Genomic DNA, 21,297 nt, shown 5'->3' on the forward strand with positions numbered 1-21,297 from the left:
CTATGACTTTCTCCTGTAGAGTCTCTGAAAACCCACTGACAGGACATTCATGTAAATTTTGACCTTATAGCAATGATATTATTTTGATTAGAAGCTTAGAAAATATTAAATCTTCTAGGGATTTTAAATCCTGCTTTATATAGATGACATAACTTTGCTTGCTGAAAGTGAGGAGGACTTTGAAAGCTTGCTGCAGAGGATCAAAGACTGTAGCCTTCAATGTGGGTTACATCTCAACATCAAGAAAACAAAATCTTTACCACTGGACCAATAAGCAACATCATGATAAATGGAGAAAAGCTCGAAATTGTCAATGATGTCATCTTACTTGGATCCACAATCAAAACCCTTTGCACCAGCAGTCAAGAAAGAAAAAGATGTATTTCATTAGGAAAATGTGCTGTCAGGGACGTCTCCAAATTACTGAGGCACAATGATGCCAGTTTAAAGCCCAAGGTGCACCTGATTCAGAGCATGGTCTTTTCAATCACTCTGTAGGCATCAGAGAGCTGGACGGTGAATAAGAATGACAGAATAATAATTGATGTCTTTGAGTTGTAGTGTTGGAGTAGAAGACTCAATATCCCATGGACTGCCAAAAGAGAGAGAGAGAGAGATGTCTTGGGAAATTGCAGCAAAGTGCTATTTTGAGGGAAGGATGGTAAAGCTTCGTCTCACATACTTTGGGAATGTTGTTAGGAGAGGCTATTCCTTGGAGTGGGACATCATGCTTGGAAAGGTGGAAGGACGGTGAAGGAGAGGAAGAAGCTCATTGAGGTGGATTATCACAGTAACTGCAGCAATGGGCTCAAGTGCACTGGAGATGATGAGGATGGCACAGGGTAGGATTAAGGTCCAGAGCTGTTCATAGGGTCATTATGCGTCACACTCAACTTGACAATGTTTAACAGCAGAGGCAACATCAACAAGGAATTTAACTTTCTCAAAGTGACACATCTAATAGAAGCAAGCTTGGGTTCCAGTGCAAGCAGTTAGGTTTTTAAGCTATTTCACTACTATGTTTGCAATTATGTTAACTGTTCTGCAGGAAGCTTGGGTGGCCTGGTCCGTGGGGAGCTGTGTGCTACTAACCCAAAGGCTGAGTAAGGCTGAGCCTCTATGTTGGTTCAGATCCACCAGCAGCTTCTTGGAAGAAAGATGAGCAAACTCCTCATATGTGATTTACAGCCTTAGAACACAACAGATGGTCAAGTACGAGTTGTTTCTGACTCAATTCAGTGAGTAAGCGAGCTATGTGACTATGAATATGTTACCTACTTTGCTTCTCTAAAATTTACTGAACATTGTTGTCATGTGCCATTGAGTCAGAATCAAACCTTAGCGGACCCTCCAGTGGGTTTTCAGAGGCAGTTAATTAATCGCACAGGAGGAGATTACCCATCCTTCTGTGGAATAGCTGGTGGATTCAAACTGCGTGCCTTCAGGATTGCAGTGCAAGCTTCTTGCCACCACACCACCAGTGCTTTTCTGAATGTTATTCCGCCAACTCTATGATGGACGTTCTTTCATCTTATTTCAGAAAGGAAGCACTGAAGCCATTTGCCAAGAATGAGGGGCTTCGGAGTCCATAGCCTTAACCACACATGACTGTCCCGTATCCCCATAGCACTCGTAAGTCAAGCAGCTGGAAGTACTAATGGGTCACTGCTAAGTCTTGCCCTCCACCTCCTAAGTATCTTGTAACAACCCCCCCTACCTTATAAACTCTACTTTATGGCTTCACGTCATTTTGGCACTTATAATAACTTGTGTTGATGACTGCAACAGCTTCCTTATAGGAAGCTGCTTCCCAGGAGACATTTCCAATGGACCCCTGTAATGCCTTCATCACCCTGATACCGTCTAAGTCACTGGCCTCTATCACACCACCTTTCAATACTCCCACCCCACATCACCCAAAGCTCTGGCTCTTAAACTTTGGTCTGCATGAGGATCTTGGACATATACAGAATACAGCTTCTGGTACCTCCCTAGGCATTCTGACTCAGAAAAATGTAGTTTGGAACCCAGGAATTATTTTACTAGGCATCCAAATGAAGTCTGATGCACATGGTTTATAGCCCACACTCTGCTAAACATGGATTTATAGGACAAAGATGCAATTCTTATCAGGGAAACACAGTCTGGTTTCTTCTTATATCCTATTTCATTTTACACCACAGGATACTGAATCATTTGTATTTCCTTGAACTACCAAGTTTCCCACCTTCATCTGTTTGTTTTCCTCTCATCTAAAAGACTCTTTTCCTCCTATTTGACAAACCTTTTTATCCTTAAAAGCCAGCTTAAGCTTAGATGTGACCTCCTCTGGGGACTTCCTTTCCACCCCGATTTCTGTGCCATGATTCATGGCAAAGCTATCACATTTGTTGATGTATCTACTTCTTTCTGAATGTGATTTCTTCAAAGTCAGAGTCACAATCTCATCCCTCTCAGTACTAATACCTAGTGATGATTAAAGGAGCCCTGGTGTCACAAAGAGTTAAGAGATTGGCTTAACAGTGAAAGGTGGATGGTGGTATCAACCCATCCAGTGGTACCACGGAAGAAATGCCTGGAGAGCTGCTTCTGTGAAGATTAGATCCAAGAAAACCCTATGAGGCAGCTGTACTGTCACATGAAGTCAGTAGGAATTAAAATCAATTCTCCCTAATAACCACGACGGTTTCAGCAAAGCTTCTATGCTAAGACAGACTGAGGAAAGGCCTGGTTATCTACTTTGGAAAAACAGTCAGTGAAAACCCCATGGGTCAAAATGAGCTGATCCACAGATGGCCACGGGGATGGTGTGGGGCTGGGCAGCATCTGATCCACTGCGCATTAAGTGGTCATGACTCGAAAGCTAACTCAAAGGCAGTTAACAAATAAAGTCTCTCATACTAGTTACTAGTTAACAAAGTTACTAGTTACCAAATAAAGTCTTTCATACTAGCTACTCTCATTGACTAGCTGCTCAATGAAAAAGTCACTTCTAACTAAGGACTTGGCTGTTAAGGAAGCTAATGATCTGAGTCGAAATCACTACTAAGATTTTTTTTAAGGTCTTTAATCAAGTTGTTTTGGGTTTTTTTGTTTATTTGTTTGTTTTTAACTACTAAGATCTTTTCTTTATCACCAGATAATGCAGTACATGTATTTCATGACTACATAACATTAACACATACATGTAGTGTTGCTATATAAACACTAATACATGTGTTTGGAAGCTGTCTCTTTAAGTACAAACATCAGCGAGGCATGAGCTCAGTGTGTGAGAGACCTGCAGGAACGGAGGGAGACCAGCTGAGGGAAGAGCAGAACCACAGTGGTCCTCTCGCGTGTGTAGATGAATCAAATGACTTCTGCACCTCCTGCAGCAGGCTTCGACACATATTTAACAGGCTCAAATCATGGATGTCCTACTATCACGCACATAATTGCATCACTACAGAAGCTTCAAAGGCTAAAACAAAGGTAAACACTAACAACACTAAGCTCTTCTAGTATGAACTCTACCCATTTGTAGCCATCTTTACAGACAAGGGCTTAGCAAGCCAGCACTTTTAAGGATCTTGGAGACTTGTAGAATGCAGCTTCTGGCCCCTCCCTAGGCATTTTGACTCAGTAAAACATAGTTTGTCATCCAGAAATGATTTCTACTAGGCATCCAAAGAATTCTGATGCACATGGTTTATAGGGCACAGTTTGCTAACTAAGGGTTTATAGTACAAAGATTCTGCTTCTTATCGGGGAAACAGCCTGGTCTCTGCTTATATCCTATCTCATTTTACACCACAGGATATTGGAATCACTTGCAGTTTCTTCAATGACCAAGTTTCCCACCTTCATGCCTTTATCTGTCTGTTTTTCTTTCATCTAAACGATCCTTTTCCTCTTTCCATCTGACAAATTTAGCTTAACATGCTTGTCTGCTTTGTCTGATCTTGCCTAGCTCAGTCACAGACATGTGAATACATGAGTAATTATCTTTGCAGCCTGATGCACTACTGCCTGGTTGGTGGGACCTGACTGTAGGCCTCAAAGTTCCAGAGTGAAAATTAAGTTGTCTGGTAGGTCACACTTTAAGTTTAGTCCAGTGAGAGAAATATTCAGGAAAAATACTTCTCTGGGTATTGCTGGAGACTTTGTGTGACCTCATTACATTTATAATCTTGTGGAAGTAATAATAGAATCAGGGCTTTGAACTTCATGACCCATGAGATCCAGCAGAAACATATGTGAATTACGGAAAAAATTAGGTAATCTGGAATGCTAACAAGAACAGGAAAAAGTACAGGCCAAAACCCTGAAATAAGAGAATCAGAAGAGATGTAGTGAAAGCATTTAAGAAGTCTGCTGTGTCACACCAGAACCATGGAAAACACATATTGAGAATGGCTCAGCAGGTGACCGTCTTCGAGCCAGGCACCGCTGCTTTCCATTCTGCTGGTCAAGAGATTTGGTTGTTATGCAACATGCACCGGGTTTGCTTTCTAAGTTTCTAGCAGGGTTGCAACCTGGACTTTCCCCCATTCCAGTTAGCTATCCAGTTCACCCACATTTTAAAAAATTGAATCTATTCCAGTGCCACTTCATCAGTCACTAAGGAACAAGGTTAGTTTACTTCAAACCCCTCCTTAGGACGCAGGCACAAATGAAAGCAATCACAGAGGGTTCTCCATGGGGAATCAATGGAAGAGGAGGCTATATGTTGGGAAAGCAAATGAAGAAGCATTTAACAGGGAAGGGAGTTCAACCACCAAATGCACAGAGCAGAAAAGATGAAGATAATGATGACGACGATAACTTGTAATCCAGCCTTGATGCAAGTAACATGTTTACTCGGTCTTGAATCCACTGTGTTAAAATGAAACATGCATTATGGATATTTTCAAGTTATCTTGGTAAACGGAATTCGTATTTAATGAGTAAATACAGTTACTATGCTTTGCAATTGGAAAAAAGAGGAAGATGGTGGTTTTTGAGGAGGTTTTAAAGACAGAGACTTCATGAACGAAGGTACCAGGTGTGAATCAGCCAAGGTTCTCTTTGCTTTTTACTCCCCTGAACCTTTGCTTGCCTGGCATCTTTTCACAGGATCTGTTTCCAAATGGTTTTCACCTTTCCTCCTATGGGGCTCCGGTCTGGACTGCTGTCTCCTCCTGTCAACTTGGATAAATCAGCTTCCATTTTTAATTTCTTCTCAATCCTACAGCTTCCCATCACCTAATCCAAGGTATTATACTTATTTGGTCATATGGCTGTAAGCTCTTTAAAGGAGGAGATTTTTATCTCTCTCATCATCTTTATCCTCTCTACCTAGCAGAGTGCCTGGCAGGCATTAGGTGCTCTATATCAATGTTTTTTGAGTTAATTATTGAACAAGGAGTAGTGTCTTTTGGATGGATTTTAGGTTAAAACATAAAGAGGAATAGGGCAGTGAGATTGGCCTTCTTTCTGTCCCTACACACCTGAGGTGGAGAGCATCTCTACTTCATGTGTGCAGTGCTGTATGCCAGGCACTGTTCTAAGTTCTTGACAAATACTCAAACACGCAAACATCTTCACATCAATTTTAGTGGATAACTATGGTTGCATTTCTCAACGGCCAGGAAGGGAGAGGAGTATACCCCCTTCTACCTGGGATAGGAGTTGGGGATTAAAACTCAATTTAATTAGGGGGAAAATACTCCCAAATGACACCTCATCTCTCAGGAGCAAATTATGAGTGAAGATCATGATAGTTAATAACAAAAATAAGGACTAAGGTGCACCTAATCCAAGTAATGCTATTTCAGTGGCTTCGTGTGTATTTCAAAGTTGGGCAATAAATAAGGAAGGCATAAAAAGAGTTGATACAAAATAGTGTGTTGGCAAAGAATACTGAAAATACGAACTGTTGGAACAAGAAACAGATCTGCCTTGGAAGATGTACAACCAGAATGCTCTTTAGAAGCAAGGGTAGTCAGACTGTCTCCCATACTTTGGACACATATCAGGAGGCACCAGTCTCTGGAGAAGTACATAATGTTTGGTAAAGCAAAATTTCTGAAAAAGAAGTGGCTGCAATGATGATGGGTTTTGAGGCTAGCACATGAATGGTGTTCTTTTTTGTTCTACACAGGGCTGCTATAGATTAGAAGCAACTCGATGACACTTAACAACAATGATAGAGTGCTTACTCTCTATAGGCAAGTACCAGGTGCAGCTCTGCAACTGCATCCCTGCCCATCCTCACCCTTCTGCCCCCAACCCTCACCTCCTTGTACCCCCATTATGTTTTTCCCAATAAAATAAAAATTTAAAAAATGAAAAGAAGTAGTATTTTTCACTCCATTCCCACAGCAGCCTTAAGAACTAGGCAGTATTTTACTCCCTTTATTTTAAAGGAGGAAACCAGGTTCAGAAAGGGGAAGGCACTTGCCCACCTGAAAGGGCAATCAGCATTCTGACTGAGGTTTGCTTGATTCCCAGTCTCAGCTTTTTTCTAGTCTGTTTACTGCCTACAGAAGTAGATTGAGGTTACTCAGCTGGGGTTTCAATACAAAACTAACCTGGTTCTTCATGCAACAGACCAATGGGAAACATTTTTAAAATAAAGAAAAGATCGGTTAGTCAAACAGCTTGACTGATAGGCGCAGTAAGAATAATTAAGTGACATTCACTTGATTGTAACTTACAGCAGCTTTATGCACAACAGGACAAATCACTGTCTTGTCCTGCACCAGCCTCACAACTATTGCTATGTTTGATCTAACTGCTACAGCCACGGAGTCAGTCTATCCCATCGAAGGTATGCCCCCTTTTCAGTGACCCGCCTTCTACTTTCAAGCATTGTATCTTATCAAGCATTATATCTTCTTTCTTATGGTTGCTTTCTTTCCCGAGAACATCCTAAAGTATGAGTTGACGTCTCACTACCTTCAGCTCTAAGGAGCATTTTGGGTTATACTTCCCCATGATAAGTTTGCTTATTCTTCCGGGAGTCCATAATATATTTAATATGTTTCATCAATACTATAATTCAAATGCATCAGTTGTTCCATCTTCTTTATTCACTGTCTAGTTTCTGCATCCATAGAGGTGACTGAAAATATCTTGGCTTGGGTCAGACATTCCTTGGGCCCCAAAGTGACATTTTTGTTTTTTAATACCTTAATAGCGGCCTTTTGTAGAAGATTTGCCAAATGGAATGTAATTTGACTGCTACATTACCAATCCCAACAGAGAAATCTGAGTTGGTTGTGATCAGAGACCCTCCATTAGGAAGACTGCCTCATCTTTCTCCCACGGAGTGACTGGTGGAGTCCAACTGCAGATTTTGTGGTTAGCTGCCCCAATATATTACACTCTCTGCTATTGAGTGCCTCACAATGAGTGTCAGAACTGACTTACAGCTTATCCTCCAAGAAGGTTTATAAGAGGCTGTGAATTGCACAGGAGGAGCCTGCCCATTCTACTCCTCTCAGAGCAGTTGGTACATTTGAACTGTGTGTCTTTGAGTTGTCAATCCAACACCTTAACCACTAGGCCACCAATGTACCCTATAATAACAATGTTGCTATTAAAATTTTACTGTCCAGTTGGAACCAGTTCATAGCAGATGCTGTATTAGGTTTTCATAGGCAGTAAAGTTTAGGGCTGTTGTACATAGGGTTGCTATGAGTTGCAGGCGACTCGACGGCGCATAACAACAACAACAACAAACCTCACAGAAGAAAAATGCTTATTTTTTGCCTGAAGAGCCCCTGATGGATTCGAACTATATGTCTTCAGGCTGGCAGTGCAAATCCTTACCACTAGAGCTCCCTACGATAACAATTGTTCTCATTTATTGAGCTTCACCTACATGGCAGGCATTAAGCTTGGCACTTAGAAGAATTCTGTGAAGTTACCTTTATAGTTTCTTTTATGGGCACTGAAACTGAAACTCAAGCTGAGAGACCTGCCCAAGGCTCAGGTGGCAGAACCAGAGTGGCTAACCTGGGAGGCTCTCAGTTCTGTGCTACACCTAAAAAAGAAAAAAAAAAAGGCTGTATCTGTAATCTCTATCTAATGCTTCCTCTCATGGGAGTCACTGCCACTGAACCAATTCCATTTTATTCAGAAAGTCGTGGAACGTGCATCAGCTTCTGCACATACAGGTGCATATGTCTAGTGTTATCTATTGACCTCCGTGCTCTGAGGCTACATTACGTATCATACCACTGTGTTTACCAAGATTCAGACTAAAATATTAAAGCTGTTTTGCCCTAGTATGTTCCAAAGGTCTTAACTTTCCCAAGATCTTCTGTGGACAAAAAATATATGCAGAAATGTTTAGAAGTGCTTTTCAAGGAGAGGAGCAAAGGGGGGGGGGAGGGATTTGTGTGGGGAGAAGGGTGCAACAATGAATGAACGGAATCCCAAAATCTCTGTAGATGTTCATTGAAATGAAAAATAAACAACCTAAATTAAAAAAAAAAAAAAAGAAGTTCTACTCTTTCTCCCACTGGCTTGCAGATTTACAAAGCACAGCAGTAGATTCAGAGTTCTGGAAAAGTGTGCAGTAAAAGAAGCCAATTTCTATAATTTACTCTAACTCAACCTGATCTATCTGAATCACAGAACTGTTTTTCTATTCGTGTCAGCTGAGGCAAACTTTAGAAGATACTGCAGTAGAGGGCTTAATAAAGAAAAAAAAGTAGGCAGGAAAAAGTAACCAAGCACAGATTCAGACTTATACTTGTTTCCAATTGTCCTTTGGTGCTTACATTTAGTTTATCTTTTTTATTTTAAGAAAATAAAGTTTTTTAAAACCAAAGACAATGCATGAGCAAATTGTCAAATTCTTTTGGCTCATCCTGTCTGTATCTTTTTGCTTCTGTCTCAACTCCATTCCCTTCTCCCAAGTTACCACTTGCCTCTAAGCCCCCAAGTTAGGAACTGCTCCCCAGTTGGGTCGTGCACATACAGTTGGAGGGCTGAGGATGATCATAATGTGCAGTTTCCCTTGGGTGCACAGCACACCCTTCACATTGCTAAAGCAGTGATTGGTTGACATCAGACACAGGGCCCACAGTAAAGATACGAGGGATTTCTGAGAAACACGGTAAGTCATTTGATACTAACAGTTTCTCTGCTTTTGCCTCAGACAGGAGTATTCTAAACACATCCTCAAGGGGAAGAAGGAGAAGACTGCCAACATATCCCTTCAAATCTCCAGCTTATGGGTGCTGTGATTTTTCTGTGTTTTCCATTTTCTTTTTCGACATACATGCTGTACATGTGTTTTATAAAACAGATGAAAGTCTTCAGTGGCGACTGCATTAGCTTACCCACTAAACAGAGCCGCCAACACGTTCAGGTAGAAGCTGTGACTGACAGTGCTATTATTACCTGCACGAATGAACACTTTCCCCTATCAAAGCCACTGTCTTCCAGTGGATTCCGAGCTATAGAGGGCAGAGCAGAACTATCTCCCTGTTGCCTAGGCTGTCTGTGCTTCTGTACAGACTTGGCTCGCCCCGTGACAGCTCCGTCCTGCAGAGCGCCTCCTGGGTTCGCCTCCTGGCTCGGAGCAGCCCATCACTATACCACCCTGGCTCCTACACCAGTTTTCCAGCGAACCTTCCTCCCCACCTCCCTTTACCAAACCAGTGATGAGGCAACGGGCACAGGGCCACCTTCTCCTTACCCACTCGAAAGATCAGATCGTCCTCGATGGGGTTCTCTTTTCGTTTCCCGGTGCTGTACATGCTGGCAGGCCTCTTGACAGCCTTCTGCTTCACATGGCCGCTCCCGGGGGACTTGACGCGCCTCTTGACACCCTCGGTGGTGGGGGACACGTCTGCCGAGCGGATCACCTTCAGTTTAAAGGGGCTGCCGCGGATGTGCTGGTCATAGAGCCTCAGCGAGAGCGTGAAGTCCCCTTCCTTCTGGACTGTGTACAAAAACTCATAGGTGCCGTTCTTGTTGTCCAGGATCTCGCCGTCGGCCACGCTGCCGTCGGGGGTGCTCAGCTCCGCCGTGAGGTAGGCGTTCCCGGTCTTGCACAGCTCCCCATCTTTGTCCTTGGTTGTTATGGTGACGGACATGGGCTGCCCGATGATGGTCTGCCGCAGCCCCTCGCCCGTGGCCACCGTCTCGGAGGCCACGGCGTTGGTGGTTAAAATGGTGCCGAGGTTGTGGATGGACTTCTTCAGGCCCTCAGTCTCCACGATGAAGTCCAGCTGGTCGTTCTCCCGGGGGTGCAGCGGGAAGTCCTGGTCGGCGAGCTCGTTCAGCTTCTCGCTCATCTGCTTCTTGACGAGCAGCACCTCGGTCTCCGTGCCATGGTTCAGGGCCTGCGCCGTGAAGTTGCTGCAGCTCTTAATGCTCTCCTGCCCCTCGAGCAGGGTGTCCAGCTGCGACTGAAGGACCTGCCGGAAAAACCGGGTGCCCGGTGAGCGCCGCTGGGTGTGGCAGCCCCGCGCCCTCCCCTGGGCACCAGCTGAGCCCTTTATCCACTGGAGCAGCAGAATGTTCTAGACCTGCCCATGGGGGTGGTGCTAGGTCTCTGGTATTTACCCTACTAATAGCTCAGTGAACCCCGTTCTAGAGCAAAACCCTACATGGCATTCCCAATATCTTTTTTTCTTCTCACCACGCCCTGTCTCTCCTACACACATATTTCTTGGGGCATTTGTTTCTCATAGGGCAAGCAGAACGCGTCACTACCCAGAGCGTGGGAAACTGATATGCCTGACATCTAAAATATTCATCATCCAGCACCTTTATTTCCAAACCTCCCCTAAATCTTACCACCTAAAGGAGCAGAAACTCACAAATAACAACTCTCCCCACCTGACGATCAGTACCTTTTTATCCCTGGTTTGGGGATTAAAGAAGCAAAGTTAAAGGCAGCAGTCAGGGTTCGCTCTGAAGCTGACTAACTGGTTGGTGTGGGTGAGGGTGCAATTAAAGCATTATTAGACATTATAATTAAGGAAGGAAAACAATCCAGTTTAACCCTGAATCCTGAAAGCATTGCTCTGTATTCAATGACATCTTTTGTCAAGTTAGACAATCACTCATTATAAATTGGTTGTAAGGTCATAGAAGATATTTCTTTAAAATTGTGACACTAGTGAACTCATTTAAATCCTCTTGGCTGTTATTAAACCCATCATACGATGCTGATTCTGACTCATGATGACCTTCCAAGGCAAACTCAAACGGCCCTCATATGATTCCTGTAAATATTTACAGAAGTACATTGCCACATTTTATTCCTGTGGAACAAGCTATCAACCTTTTGATGGGTTTGAACTGTCAACTTTCTGGTTAGCAACTCATTGCCTTAACAGTGCCACCAGAGTTCCTCCTGGTGTTCCTAGAATTCAGGAAGCTTGTGCCAAGCAGTGTAACTGGTATCACTACTCTGTTACAGAAACTCTCTAACGACTGGAGTCTTACTTTGTGTTTGAGGCCATAGTTGACTTCCAGTTCCATAAGCAGCACACTCTTCCGCACATTCAGTGTCTTCTGGAGCTCATCAAAAGTGGAATGGATGTCGTCCACAATGCTGGCCTTTTGGTTGGTTAGCTGATGAATGATTTCCGAGATGAACTGAAGGGCTGAATCTATTTCTGGGAGCCTGGGGGATAGTTGTTAAAAGATCATTTAACACCAACCCTGAAATATTCAATGATCTGTCTAAACATGGTTGTCTCAAAACATTTTTTATGTCTTTCATCATTGATTGAAAAATTGCAATAGAAGAACAGCATGAAAAAGACATAATTTACTGCTTTTGAAAGGAACTGAGAGTCCACATTTTTTCCAAGATATTTTTAATACTTAATGGTGAAAAGTTTTAAGATACTCTGAAAAGCCATGGTTTTTCTTCACACGCAAAGTCAGGATTTCATCCAAATTGGCAATTTGGATATTTTGGGCCATTAATTGAGGGGCAGGGTGGGTTCCTGTGCACTATTTAACCGGATGTTTAACAGACTTCTTACGGACACTAGATGCCAGAAGCATGTCTTCCCCATCCTTGTTCTTTGTCCCCAACATACAAACATAACAATCAACGTATCCTGACATTGCCAAGTGCCACTTCAGGGGCACAATCTCACATGGCTGAAAATGGCTGTTCTAAATGTGCAGTATCTTAATTTTCCCAATCACATGGAAAACTTACGGAAATTGAGAGTATCCAGGGAACTACTTCCAAGTTTCAAAGCTCTTTTATCTAGTATATAATAACAATACTTTTCTCACAATCAGCACAAAGATTTATTGGTTCTGCTTTTCAGTTAGGTATCTCCTCTTTGTTTTCTCTCCTATACTACACTGCCACACTGTTCTTCACTTCCATGCCACAGAGAGATCCCGGGAGCCGGAGATCACAAGGGGAACGGACCAATCCCCACTCTGTTCCACCTTTCCTGGCTCAATGGGAAGAAGCCTGTGTAACGTGCCTGTCGGTAGGTCAGGAACAGCAGCTCAGGAAGACTCCTCAGAGAGCCTGTCTTGAGGCAGGAGTTTCAGAGATCTTCTGAGAACATTTTCCTCATATGTACTTTACTCTTTTAATCTAAGTAAGGCACTAAAATAAAAAATCCACCACCCATAACTCAAGGAGGCTAGGAATCAAGGGGTAGTAGACAAGCTTCATCATTTTCCAGCTTATGATTACAGACCCATGAACAAAGCAGAAACTATTTATGACAGACTGACTGATCCCTTGAGAGGGAACATGAACCTGCCAGCCCACTAGAGAAGAGATTATAAGGCCATGCTTTACACATAAGGGGGCAACTAGGAACCTGGTGGATGTGAGCCGAGCTATAAGGCGTACTGCACCTTTTGTTGACAGCATCCAGCTGGACCTGGAGTGAGGCCTTGTGCTGCTCCACCACATCCTTGAGTGGAACTGTAGGGTGTTCTGCGTGCTCCCCCTCAGTGCACTCACGACACATGGCGGTCTCGCAAGACTGGCAGTAAAATTCCATCACCTGTGGGTAACAAGAAGAGAAAGCCACATTTGGTGCCACTGATTGGGTGCTTATTATGCACAGGTGCTTTCACTGAATCATCTCATTCGATTCTCAGCCTTCATCCCGGGATGCTGGCATCATGTCTGACGCGCTTTCACAAGAGTCAGTGAAGGATAAATTGTGAAGAACATATGATGTTGTGTGACAGGTCTCAAACAGAGGTGTCTGAAAACAAAGCTGCCATCACTGCTAGCTCTTCGGTTAACCAGATTGTAGTTCTCCACATTTATGCTTTCAGAATCCCAGAGAGCTTTGGAGCTTTCGTTTGTGTGGGTTACGCCTTTACTCTTTGCTGTTGAGTCAGAACTAACCCACACCTGACTGTCCAGTGGGTTTTCAGAGGCTGAGAATAGCACGGGAGGAGCTGGCCAACTTTTTCCCTCAGAGAGCTAGTGGATTTGAACTGCCTGCCTTAAAGTTGGCAGAGCAACTCTGTATCCAGTAGGCCACTATAGCTCCCTATGTGAGTTATATTTGTTGAATCTGAGGGGAAAATTTCTGTAGTTACATATTTAAAATAACAAATCTATTACATGTTAACATAAGTAATATTTTTAGGAAAAATATATTTTAAAAAGTAAAACACAACCCAAAAAGAATGGCCTAATTTCTTTCTTTTTTTTAAAAAAAACCCAACTTCTTTAGGATCTTATTTAGTAGAAAACAGCTGGACCCTCATAGCTGCTTCTGCAGTAACTGTCTCTATATGTTGTCTCTGGAAAATCCCAGTGTACACTCCAAAAGAGAATGAGTAAGAATGCAAAATAATATCATAATACTATTATGAAAATAGTTCAGACCTCCTGGGACCCATGTAAATCTTTTGGGGACGCACAGCAGTTCCACATTTGGAGAACTGTGGATGTATACAGAAGAAAGGAGCAGATAGCAGCTGTATGCATCCTAGCTCTCCTATTTCACTGACTTCTTAGGCAAATTCCTTTGCTTTTTTGCATCTCAAAAAATGGAGATGACAATAGTAATCCACTTTATATAGCTATCTTCAGGATTAAATAGGTTATTATTATACACGAAGAATTTAGATAGCACATAGTAAAATACAAGTAGTAGCTGCTATGATAACTAAAAGCTGTAAAAAAAACCCCTCCATATATGCTGATTATGCTGAACTCTGAGTAATAATAAGACAGAAAACCACAAAGTTCCTTTCCCTCCAGAGCAATCCTTTACTCTCTGGAAGTAACTTTTTAGTGGTTCTGCTTTTCAGTTAGGTATTTCCTCTTGTTCTCTCTCCTTAACTATATAGCCAAACTACCATTTGTTGAAGACACTATTTCCTTCCCATTGAATAGACTTGATCCCCTTTGTCAAATATCAATTAAACATAGGTGCACATATATATTTCTGCACTCTATGTCTTTGTGTGTCTCTTTTTACTCAGTACCTTCGTGTTGCAATTACTGTAGCTTTGTAGTGAGTTTTGAAATTGAAGGTACAAGGATCTAAATATAAGAACTCTTAATAGTAAACACAAGGGAAATATTCATCACCTGGCATTGTAGATTCTGATATGATACCAAAAGCGCAAACTACACTTTAAAAATAAATAAGACTTCATACTAAATTTAAAAAACAAACAAACAAAAACAACAACAAACTTCTGTGCCTCAAAGGCCATTTTCAAAAAAGTGGAAAGGAAACTGAGGAGAAAATATTTGCTAATCTTTTATCTTATAAGATATTAGGATTCTGAATCCTATAATACAACAATAAATATGACAACTCAGTTTAAAAATGGGTAGAAGATTATAGGGTTGCACAATCTGATGAATGAGTAGGGTGAAGGAAATGGGAAGGATCTTTTGTAAAAACAATGTATTCAAACTTTGTAAATAAATCAGAGTAATATTAAAAAAATTTTAAAATGGGTAGAAGATTTGAAGAAGCAATTTTCCAAAGAAGATATACAAATTACATGTATGAAAAGAAGTCAGAGCCATTCATCAATTCTTAGGGAAATGCAAGTCAAAACCACACGAGATACTATTTTACACACACTAGCATTGCTGTAATTTAAAAATAAAGTGGAAAATAACATGGGTAGGTAAGGATGTAGAAAAATTGGAACCCTTATCCATTGCTGGTGAGAATGCAAAATTGTTTTAGTCTATATGGAAATTTGTTTATGGATTCTTCAAAAAGTCAAACATAGATCATATATGATGCAGAAATTTTAATCCTAGGAATAGACCCAGGAAATAGAAAATACATGCCCACATAAAACCTTGTAAATGACAGTATTTATTTTAGCTGAAAAGTGGAAACCCAAGTGTCTATTACTAGATGAACTAATAAATGAAATGTGGTCTATTCATACAATGATGATTTAATAATAAAAAGGAATAAAGTACTGATATATATGGATGAACCTGGAAAACAGTATGCTGAGTGAAAGATGCCTGACGCAAAAGGCCCATATTGAATGATTCTGTTTATCAGAAATGTGCCAAATAGGTAAATCTGCAGAGACAATAAGCAGATTCGTTGTTGCTGGGGCTGAGCAGTTGAGGGAATGAACACGCGATTTCTCGTTGATGTGATGACAATGTTCTAGAATTAGGTCACAGAGAGGATCACACAGCATTAGGAAAGTACTAAAAGCCACTAAACAGTACATTTTTGAATTATTAAAATGGGGAATTCTACCTCAATTAAGAAAACCGGATGCAGCCTTGAAGAGAGAGCAGCAGATCTGGGTCACTGTCCCTGGGCCAGTGTCCTCAAGTGTGTCTTGGGAAGCGAAGGTCTTGAAATCATCTTGACGTGTCAAAAACTGGCCATTTTCAGATGCATGAGCATGGATGCTGACAGCTTTGGCTTCAGCCGAAGGCTAATTGTGAAAGATATATGGCTCAGCTGAGCTCGTCCATCTTGCATGAAATGATGCCGGTGCTCCCAGCTGGAGGGTGGGCCAGCAAGTGCTTATGTTGTTGATGGGTAGTCATCACTTGTGCTCATCATGGAGCAGAAGGCAGGACCATATGCATTACTGAGGTGTTGAAAAGGAGGGCTGGGCCCTTGCAGCCAACACTGTGGCTTTTGCAAAGGCACTGACAGTGATCATGGCCCAGGAAGTGGGGCCTTCTGAGGGGCAGCATGCTTAATGGGAATTGTTTTGCACCTGTGAACATCCTATTCCGGCAGGTGCCCTCTTTTGTGTTCCTGGGACCATGGAGCAAGCACAAATGCCTGCTTTATGTGCAAAGCACCCCTTAGATCACTGACTATTATCTTTATCTTTCTTTTGTGTTGGGACAATGCAGCAGTTTAATTAGAAGTCAGATGGTGCTACGGCACTTAGAGTAGATGACAGGGTTTCATCCACATGTGCTAATCAGCACCAGGCAGTTATAATGGCAGCATCCTGCTTTATTGTTAATGACCCGATTTTATTAACCTTCAGATGCTTGAATTGTTTTTAAAGATTTACCCATGGCAATTAACCACAGCAATTTATCTCTAATATTGCATGCATTTGGCCTGAATATGCAATGAGAAATCCCATTTCAAAGCAGCAGTTCACTAACTACTTGGTCTGTGATGAAATGACAGAGTGATTCAAGCCACACATTGCTAATTTTCCAAAGCCTCTTGCTGGTTTACGGATTTTACGATTCCAAAGAATTCTAATGACCCAACATAGAGAAAGTGTTCAAAGCATACTCTGATTAATAGCTCCATTTCCCTGGAAAAAAAAAAGTTATTTAAATGGTAAATTCTACCCCAATTAAAAAAAAACACCCCAAAACCAAAACAGATGCAGCTTTGAAGAGATAACAAATCTGGGTCACTGTCCCTGGATAATAATAGCCTGAGAGTGTCTTTAGCTAGATTTTAATTTTAATATTATTTGAAAAAATTTATTTAGTATAAGAATGAGAATGTTTATAACTAAAGGATTCCTTGTTTTTTATTAGAATTAGGATTGCTGATTGGAGCTCAAGAAAGAGATCTTTTGCACTTTCTATTTTCCCTTCAAGCAGTGACAACAAATTTCTCTTTCTGAAGTGTGTCTAAGATTGATAGTATTAAGAACAAGCCTCTCTATCACTAGACACCTGGGAGTCATCCTACACGCCCCTCTTCAGCCAATCTACCCAGTCAACACATTAAAAAACCCCCAAACCCATAAAAAGCCAAACAAACCCAGAGTCACTGAGTTGATTCCAATTTCAAAGGCTTTAAATCTTTATGGGCGAAGACTGCCCATGTTTCTTTTATGGAGTAGATGGTGGATTCAAATAGCTGATCTTTTTGGTGAGCATTTCAACATGCTTTGCACTATACCTCCAGAGCTCCATAATCAACTTATCAATAGCACCGACAGCCTGCCTGGTCTCTGGCTACATCAGCTCCTCTCAATCAGGCTCCTCGCTGGTTTTCCTACTTAAGGCTCAGCATCCTCATTTAATCTAACTGTCCGCATGCACATAAATTAGGACTCTCTGGACATTACAAATGGTTGTTGTTTGTCATTGAGTCAGACCGACCAGAGGTAGTAAATTGCATGGAAGGAGAATGCCCATCTTTCTCCCATGGAGCAGCTGGTAGATTCAAACTGTGAGCCTTCGGGATTGCAGTGCACCTTCTTATCACTAGGCCACTACTGGTGTTCAACTGTTAGATTCTAATTCAAGCGACACTGTAGAAGAAAAAACTCATTACTGTCAAGCTAGAATCGACTCACAATTGGCCCTCCTCCACTGGATTTCTGAGGCTATAAATTGCAGGGGAGGAGACTTAATTTTTCTCTCAAGGAGCTGCTGGTGGTTCTGTCCCACTAATGGCTAAAGAGGTTTGGCCTTTGGGTTAGCCAGACAACTTCCTGCAGACTAGACCATGAGAACTTCCTCTCAGAAGAAAGGCTTAGAGATAGACCTCTGAAAATCCACCACTGAAAAGCCAATGGAGAGCAGTTTTATTCTGGAACACATTGGATCTAGCTGCTTTATAAACACAAGAAAAATCTCATCGGGGCATTGCAGTGCTTAACATTCTTTACTATCTCCCTATCATTTACAGTAGACTCAGGTTCTTTAAAATGTCATCGAGTGCCCTTTGGGATTTGACCTGTCTCCTCTCTAGCCCATCACTCACTGCTGCTTCTGGTAACAGTAAACTGAAGTAGAGAATAACAGCCTCTTTGCTTTTTCTCTCGGTTCACTTAGCCCCCTTGTGCCCTAAATACTCATTTCTTTTCTCCTATAAATAACACATTGATCTCACACACAAAGAAACAAAGCCCTATTCAAACACATCCACATGTGTTTGCATAAATGTTATTTGTTTTTAAGAACATAATTTTTTAATGCCACCCAACAATCAATTTTGGGGCTTTATAATAATTTAACAATTTCCCTAATATTGCACATTTAGATTATTTCTAATATTTTGTTACAATGACATCTTTACTGTTGAGTTGCTTCTGACCTCGCAGGCCAGAGCAGAACTGCACCACAGGGTTTTCCAAAGGCTGGAAATCTTCAGGAGAACAGACTGCCTCAACCTTCTCTCATGGGTTTAAACCACTGGCCTTACAAACAGCAGTTCAATAATTAATCCACTGTGCCATGAGGGCCCATTTGTTATTATAACTAATATTCTTGTCTTGAGGGAAAAAAGACATCATGTTTGGAAAGGTGGAGGGTCAGTTAAAGGTAGGAAGACCCTCAATGAGATGGACTGACACTTTGACAGCAGCAGTGGGCTCTAGTTATTTTCCACATAGATTCCTATTAGTGGAATTACTGGATTAAAGAATAAGAGTTTACCATAAAGGTCTCATCACATTTTACTAAATCAATATAAACTTTCTGAAGAGGAATGTGCCCTCCAGTTAGTAGCATATCCTTATTCACAACTCAGCTCAATGCTGTGGAGTTAGTACCGACCTCCAGCAGGTTTTCAGAGGCTATAAATTGACGGCACCTAACAACAACAACAATAACGACAACAAATCACAGAGGAAGAGACTGACCTTCATTCTCCTGAGCTGGAAGATTCAAACCGCCAGAGAGGTGCAGCATTTTGGGTCTATCAACGCAACTCCCAAGCCTATGCCACTGTTGTGGTATGCCATCGGAATAGACTCACAGACAAGCAGCAGGTTTTCAGAGGCTGTAAATTGCACTAGAGGAGAATGCTGGTATTTCTCTCACATTATACCTGCCACCAAAGCTCCCTATATCCCCATTGCTGTGTTGTTATATGCTGTTGAGTCAGAACTGACTCATAGCTGACCTTCCAGTGGGTTTTTAGAGGCTATAAATCACACAGAAGGAGGCTGCCCATCCTTCTCCCAGGAAGCAGCTAGTGGATTAGAACTGTGTGCTTTTGAGTTGGTAGCACAATTCCTTACCCCATAGGCCACCAGAGCTCACTACATCCTCATAAGTACTGTTAATTATCTTTTAAAGAAAGTGTAGGCAATGTGAAAATTGAGTACTAGTGAAGCTTGTTGTTATTATGTGCTGTTGAGTCGCCTGAGACCCATAACACCTCTGTGTACAGAAGCTTTGAAGTCTGACTTATTCTGTCCTGCCCTGTCCTGAGCCAGTCTCACTACTTCTGACCACCAGCCCCCATTGCCCCAGTCACTGTATCAATCCATCTCGTCTGGGGTTAGGGAGTTCTATAGTTATATAGGGAGTTATATAGGGAGTTCTATATGGGTAAGCCATAGGGAGTTGTGCTGCTAACCCAAAGGGGGCAGCTCTGTCAGTTCAAATCCACAAACAGCTACTTGGATAAAAGATGTACAATCTCTTCTCATATACAATTTACAGCTTCTGAAAACCTGCTGGAGGATGAGCAAGAAGGTGATGCTGATTTGACGATGTACAACAACACATTTAATAGATAAGGTTTCCACATTCAATATATTGTAAGTAATCTAATTACGCTATGGCTTTCTTTAATTAAATAATTATTTTGCTTTTTATTGATTTATTTTTCTTTTCATAGGGACAACATGTTAAGCCATAATTCATTGAGTGAGTGATAAGCCAAAGGGAATAAAGCAACAGTTATGAGACTGGCTCAGGGAAGGGCAGGGTTCAGAGCTACTGTGCACCAGGTCGCTATGAATTGCAGGTGACACAATCGCACATAACAACAACAGGGGCCATGCATGTGATATGATTCAGTGACTCCTCAGCATTTTATGCAGCTATGGAGAGCATTAATTCTGTAAAACAGCCTTGTTTTAGATTCTGGTTACACCATCTAATGACATTGTTAAAAAAATTTTCATTTCTTCTATATGCATGTTATTAATATGACTATGGAATAATTGTATGACAACTTGGCCTACAAATGGAAAACATAGTAGCGTTTTCTTTGTTATCTACTATATAATCAATTTTCAGTTGTTCAAATGATCACAATTTTAATCAGTTTAGCAGATTTTATCTGCTGCTACTGAGTTGCGTCCCATCATGGCGGCTCTCCATTCGGTCTCTGAGCCTGTAGCTCTACAGGAGACTCCAAATCCCTCTCCTGAGGAGAGCCTAACCGTCAGCCATTCCTTAGTCGCCTAATACGTTACACACTGTGCCACCAGAGCTCCTTTAACAGGTTTTAGTGCCTGTTGGTGTTTTTTTTATTTGTAAGAGTCAGAATCCCAAATGAAAGTGTTCTAAAGTAATTTTCTCCGGACCAACTAATGCTACCTTAGCATCTCTTAACATATATCATTTAGACAAGTCAATAAGCTCAGAATTGGTGTCTCTGACTCCACTTTCTGCTATTCGATTTCTTCACAAACCAAAATAAAAATCCAAATGCCACCACCACCAGAAAAAAAACAAGCTGATGGTTAGTCTAACTTGGCTCATGGTAACCCCGTGTTCACCCAGGCGAAACTGTGCTCCGTGGGGTTTTCAATGTGTTTGCTCTTTCAGAAGTAAATTCCCAGACCTTCCTTGTGAGGCACATGTGGTGGATTTGAATTGCTAACCTCTTGGTGAGTAATTTAGCACTTCAACATTTGCACCACCTTGTCATTAAAATATTTGTTTCCTGTTGAAAGGTTTTAATGTATTCGCATAGTATGAAGAAAGAGCCTGGTGGTGCAAGAGTTAATGGTTTGGCTGGTAGTCTAACGTCTGGCAGTTGGATCTCATCCAGCAGCTCCTGGGAGAAAAACCTGTTCACCTGCTTACAGTAACAATTATAGCAAAAAAAACCCCTATTGACTTGCTTCCAATAAAGATTATAGCAAAAACCTATAGAGTGATTCAGTTTTGTCTAA

At 41.6% G+C, this 21,297-nt stretch overlaps 1 protein-coding gene across 2 annotated transcripts in view; it reads right to left on the minus strand.

The window, feature by feature from the left end:
• The window catches only part of TRIM2 (tripartite motif containing 2), a 189,787-nt gene that overhangs the window by 40,681 nt on the left and 127,809 nt on the right, over window positions 1-21,297 (minus strand). For both annotated transcript variants that reach the window (XM_006884464.1, XM_006884463.1), the window contains exons 4-6: window positions 12,832-12,983; window positions 11,437-11,617; window positions 9,677-10,400 (exon numbers count right to left, since the gene is read on the minus strand). In XM_006884464.1, the coding sequence (XP_006884526.1) occupies window positions 9,677-10,400; window positions 11,437-11,617; window positions 12,832-12,983 (1,057 nt within the window). The remainder of the gene's footprint in view (window positions 1-9,676; window positions 10,401-11,436; window positions 11,618-12,831; window positions 12,984-21,297) is intronic.

Source organism: Elephantulus edwardii, unplaced genomic scaffold (assembly GCF_000299155.1).
Source record: "Elephantulus edwardii isolate Elephantulus edwardi_28Jun2011 unplaced genomic scaffold, EleEdw1.0 scaffold00034, whole genome shotgun sequence".
NCBI lineage: Eukaryota > Metazoa > Chordata > Mammalia > Macroscelidea > Macroscelididae > Elephantulus > Elephantulus edwardii.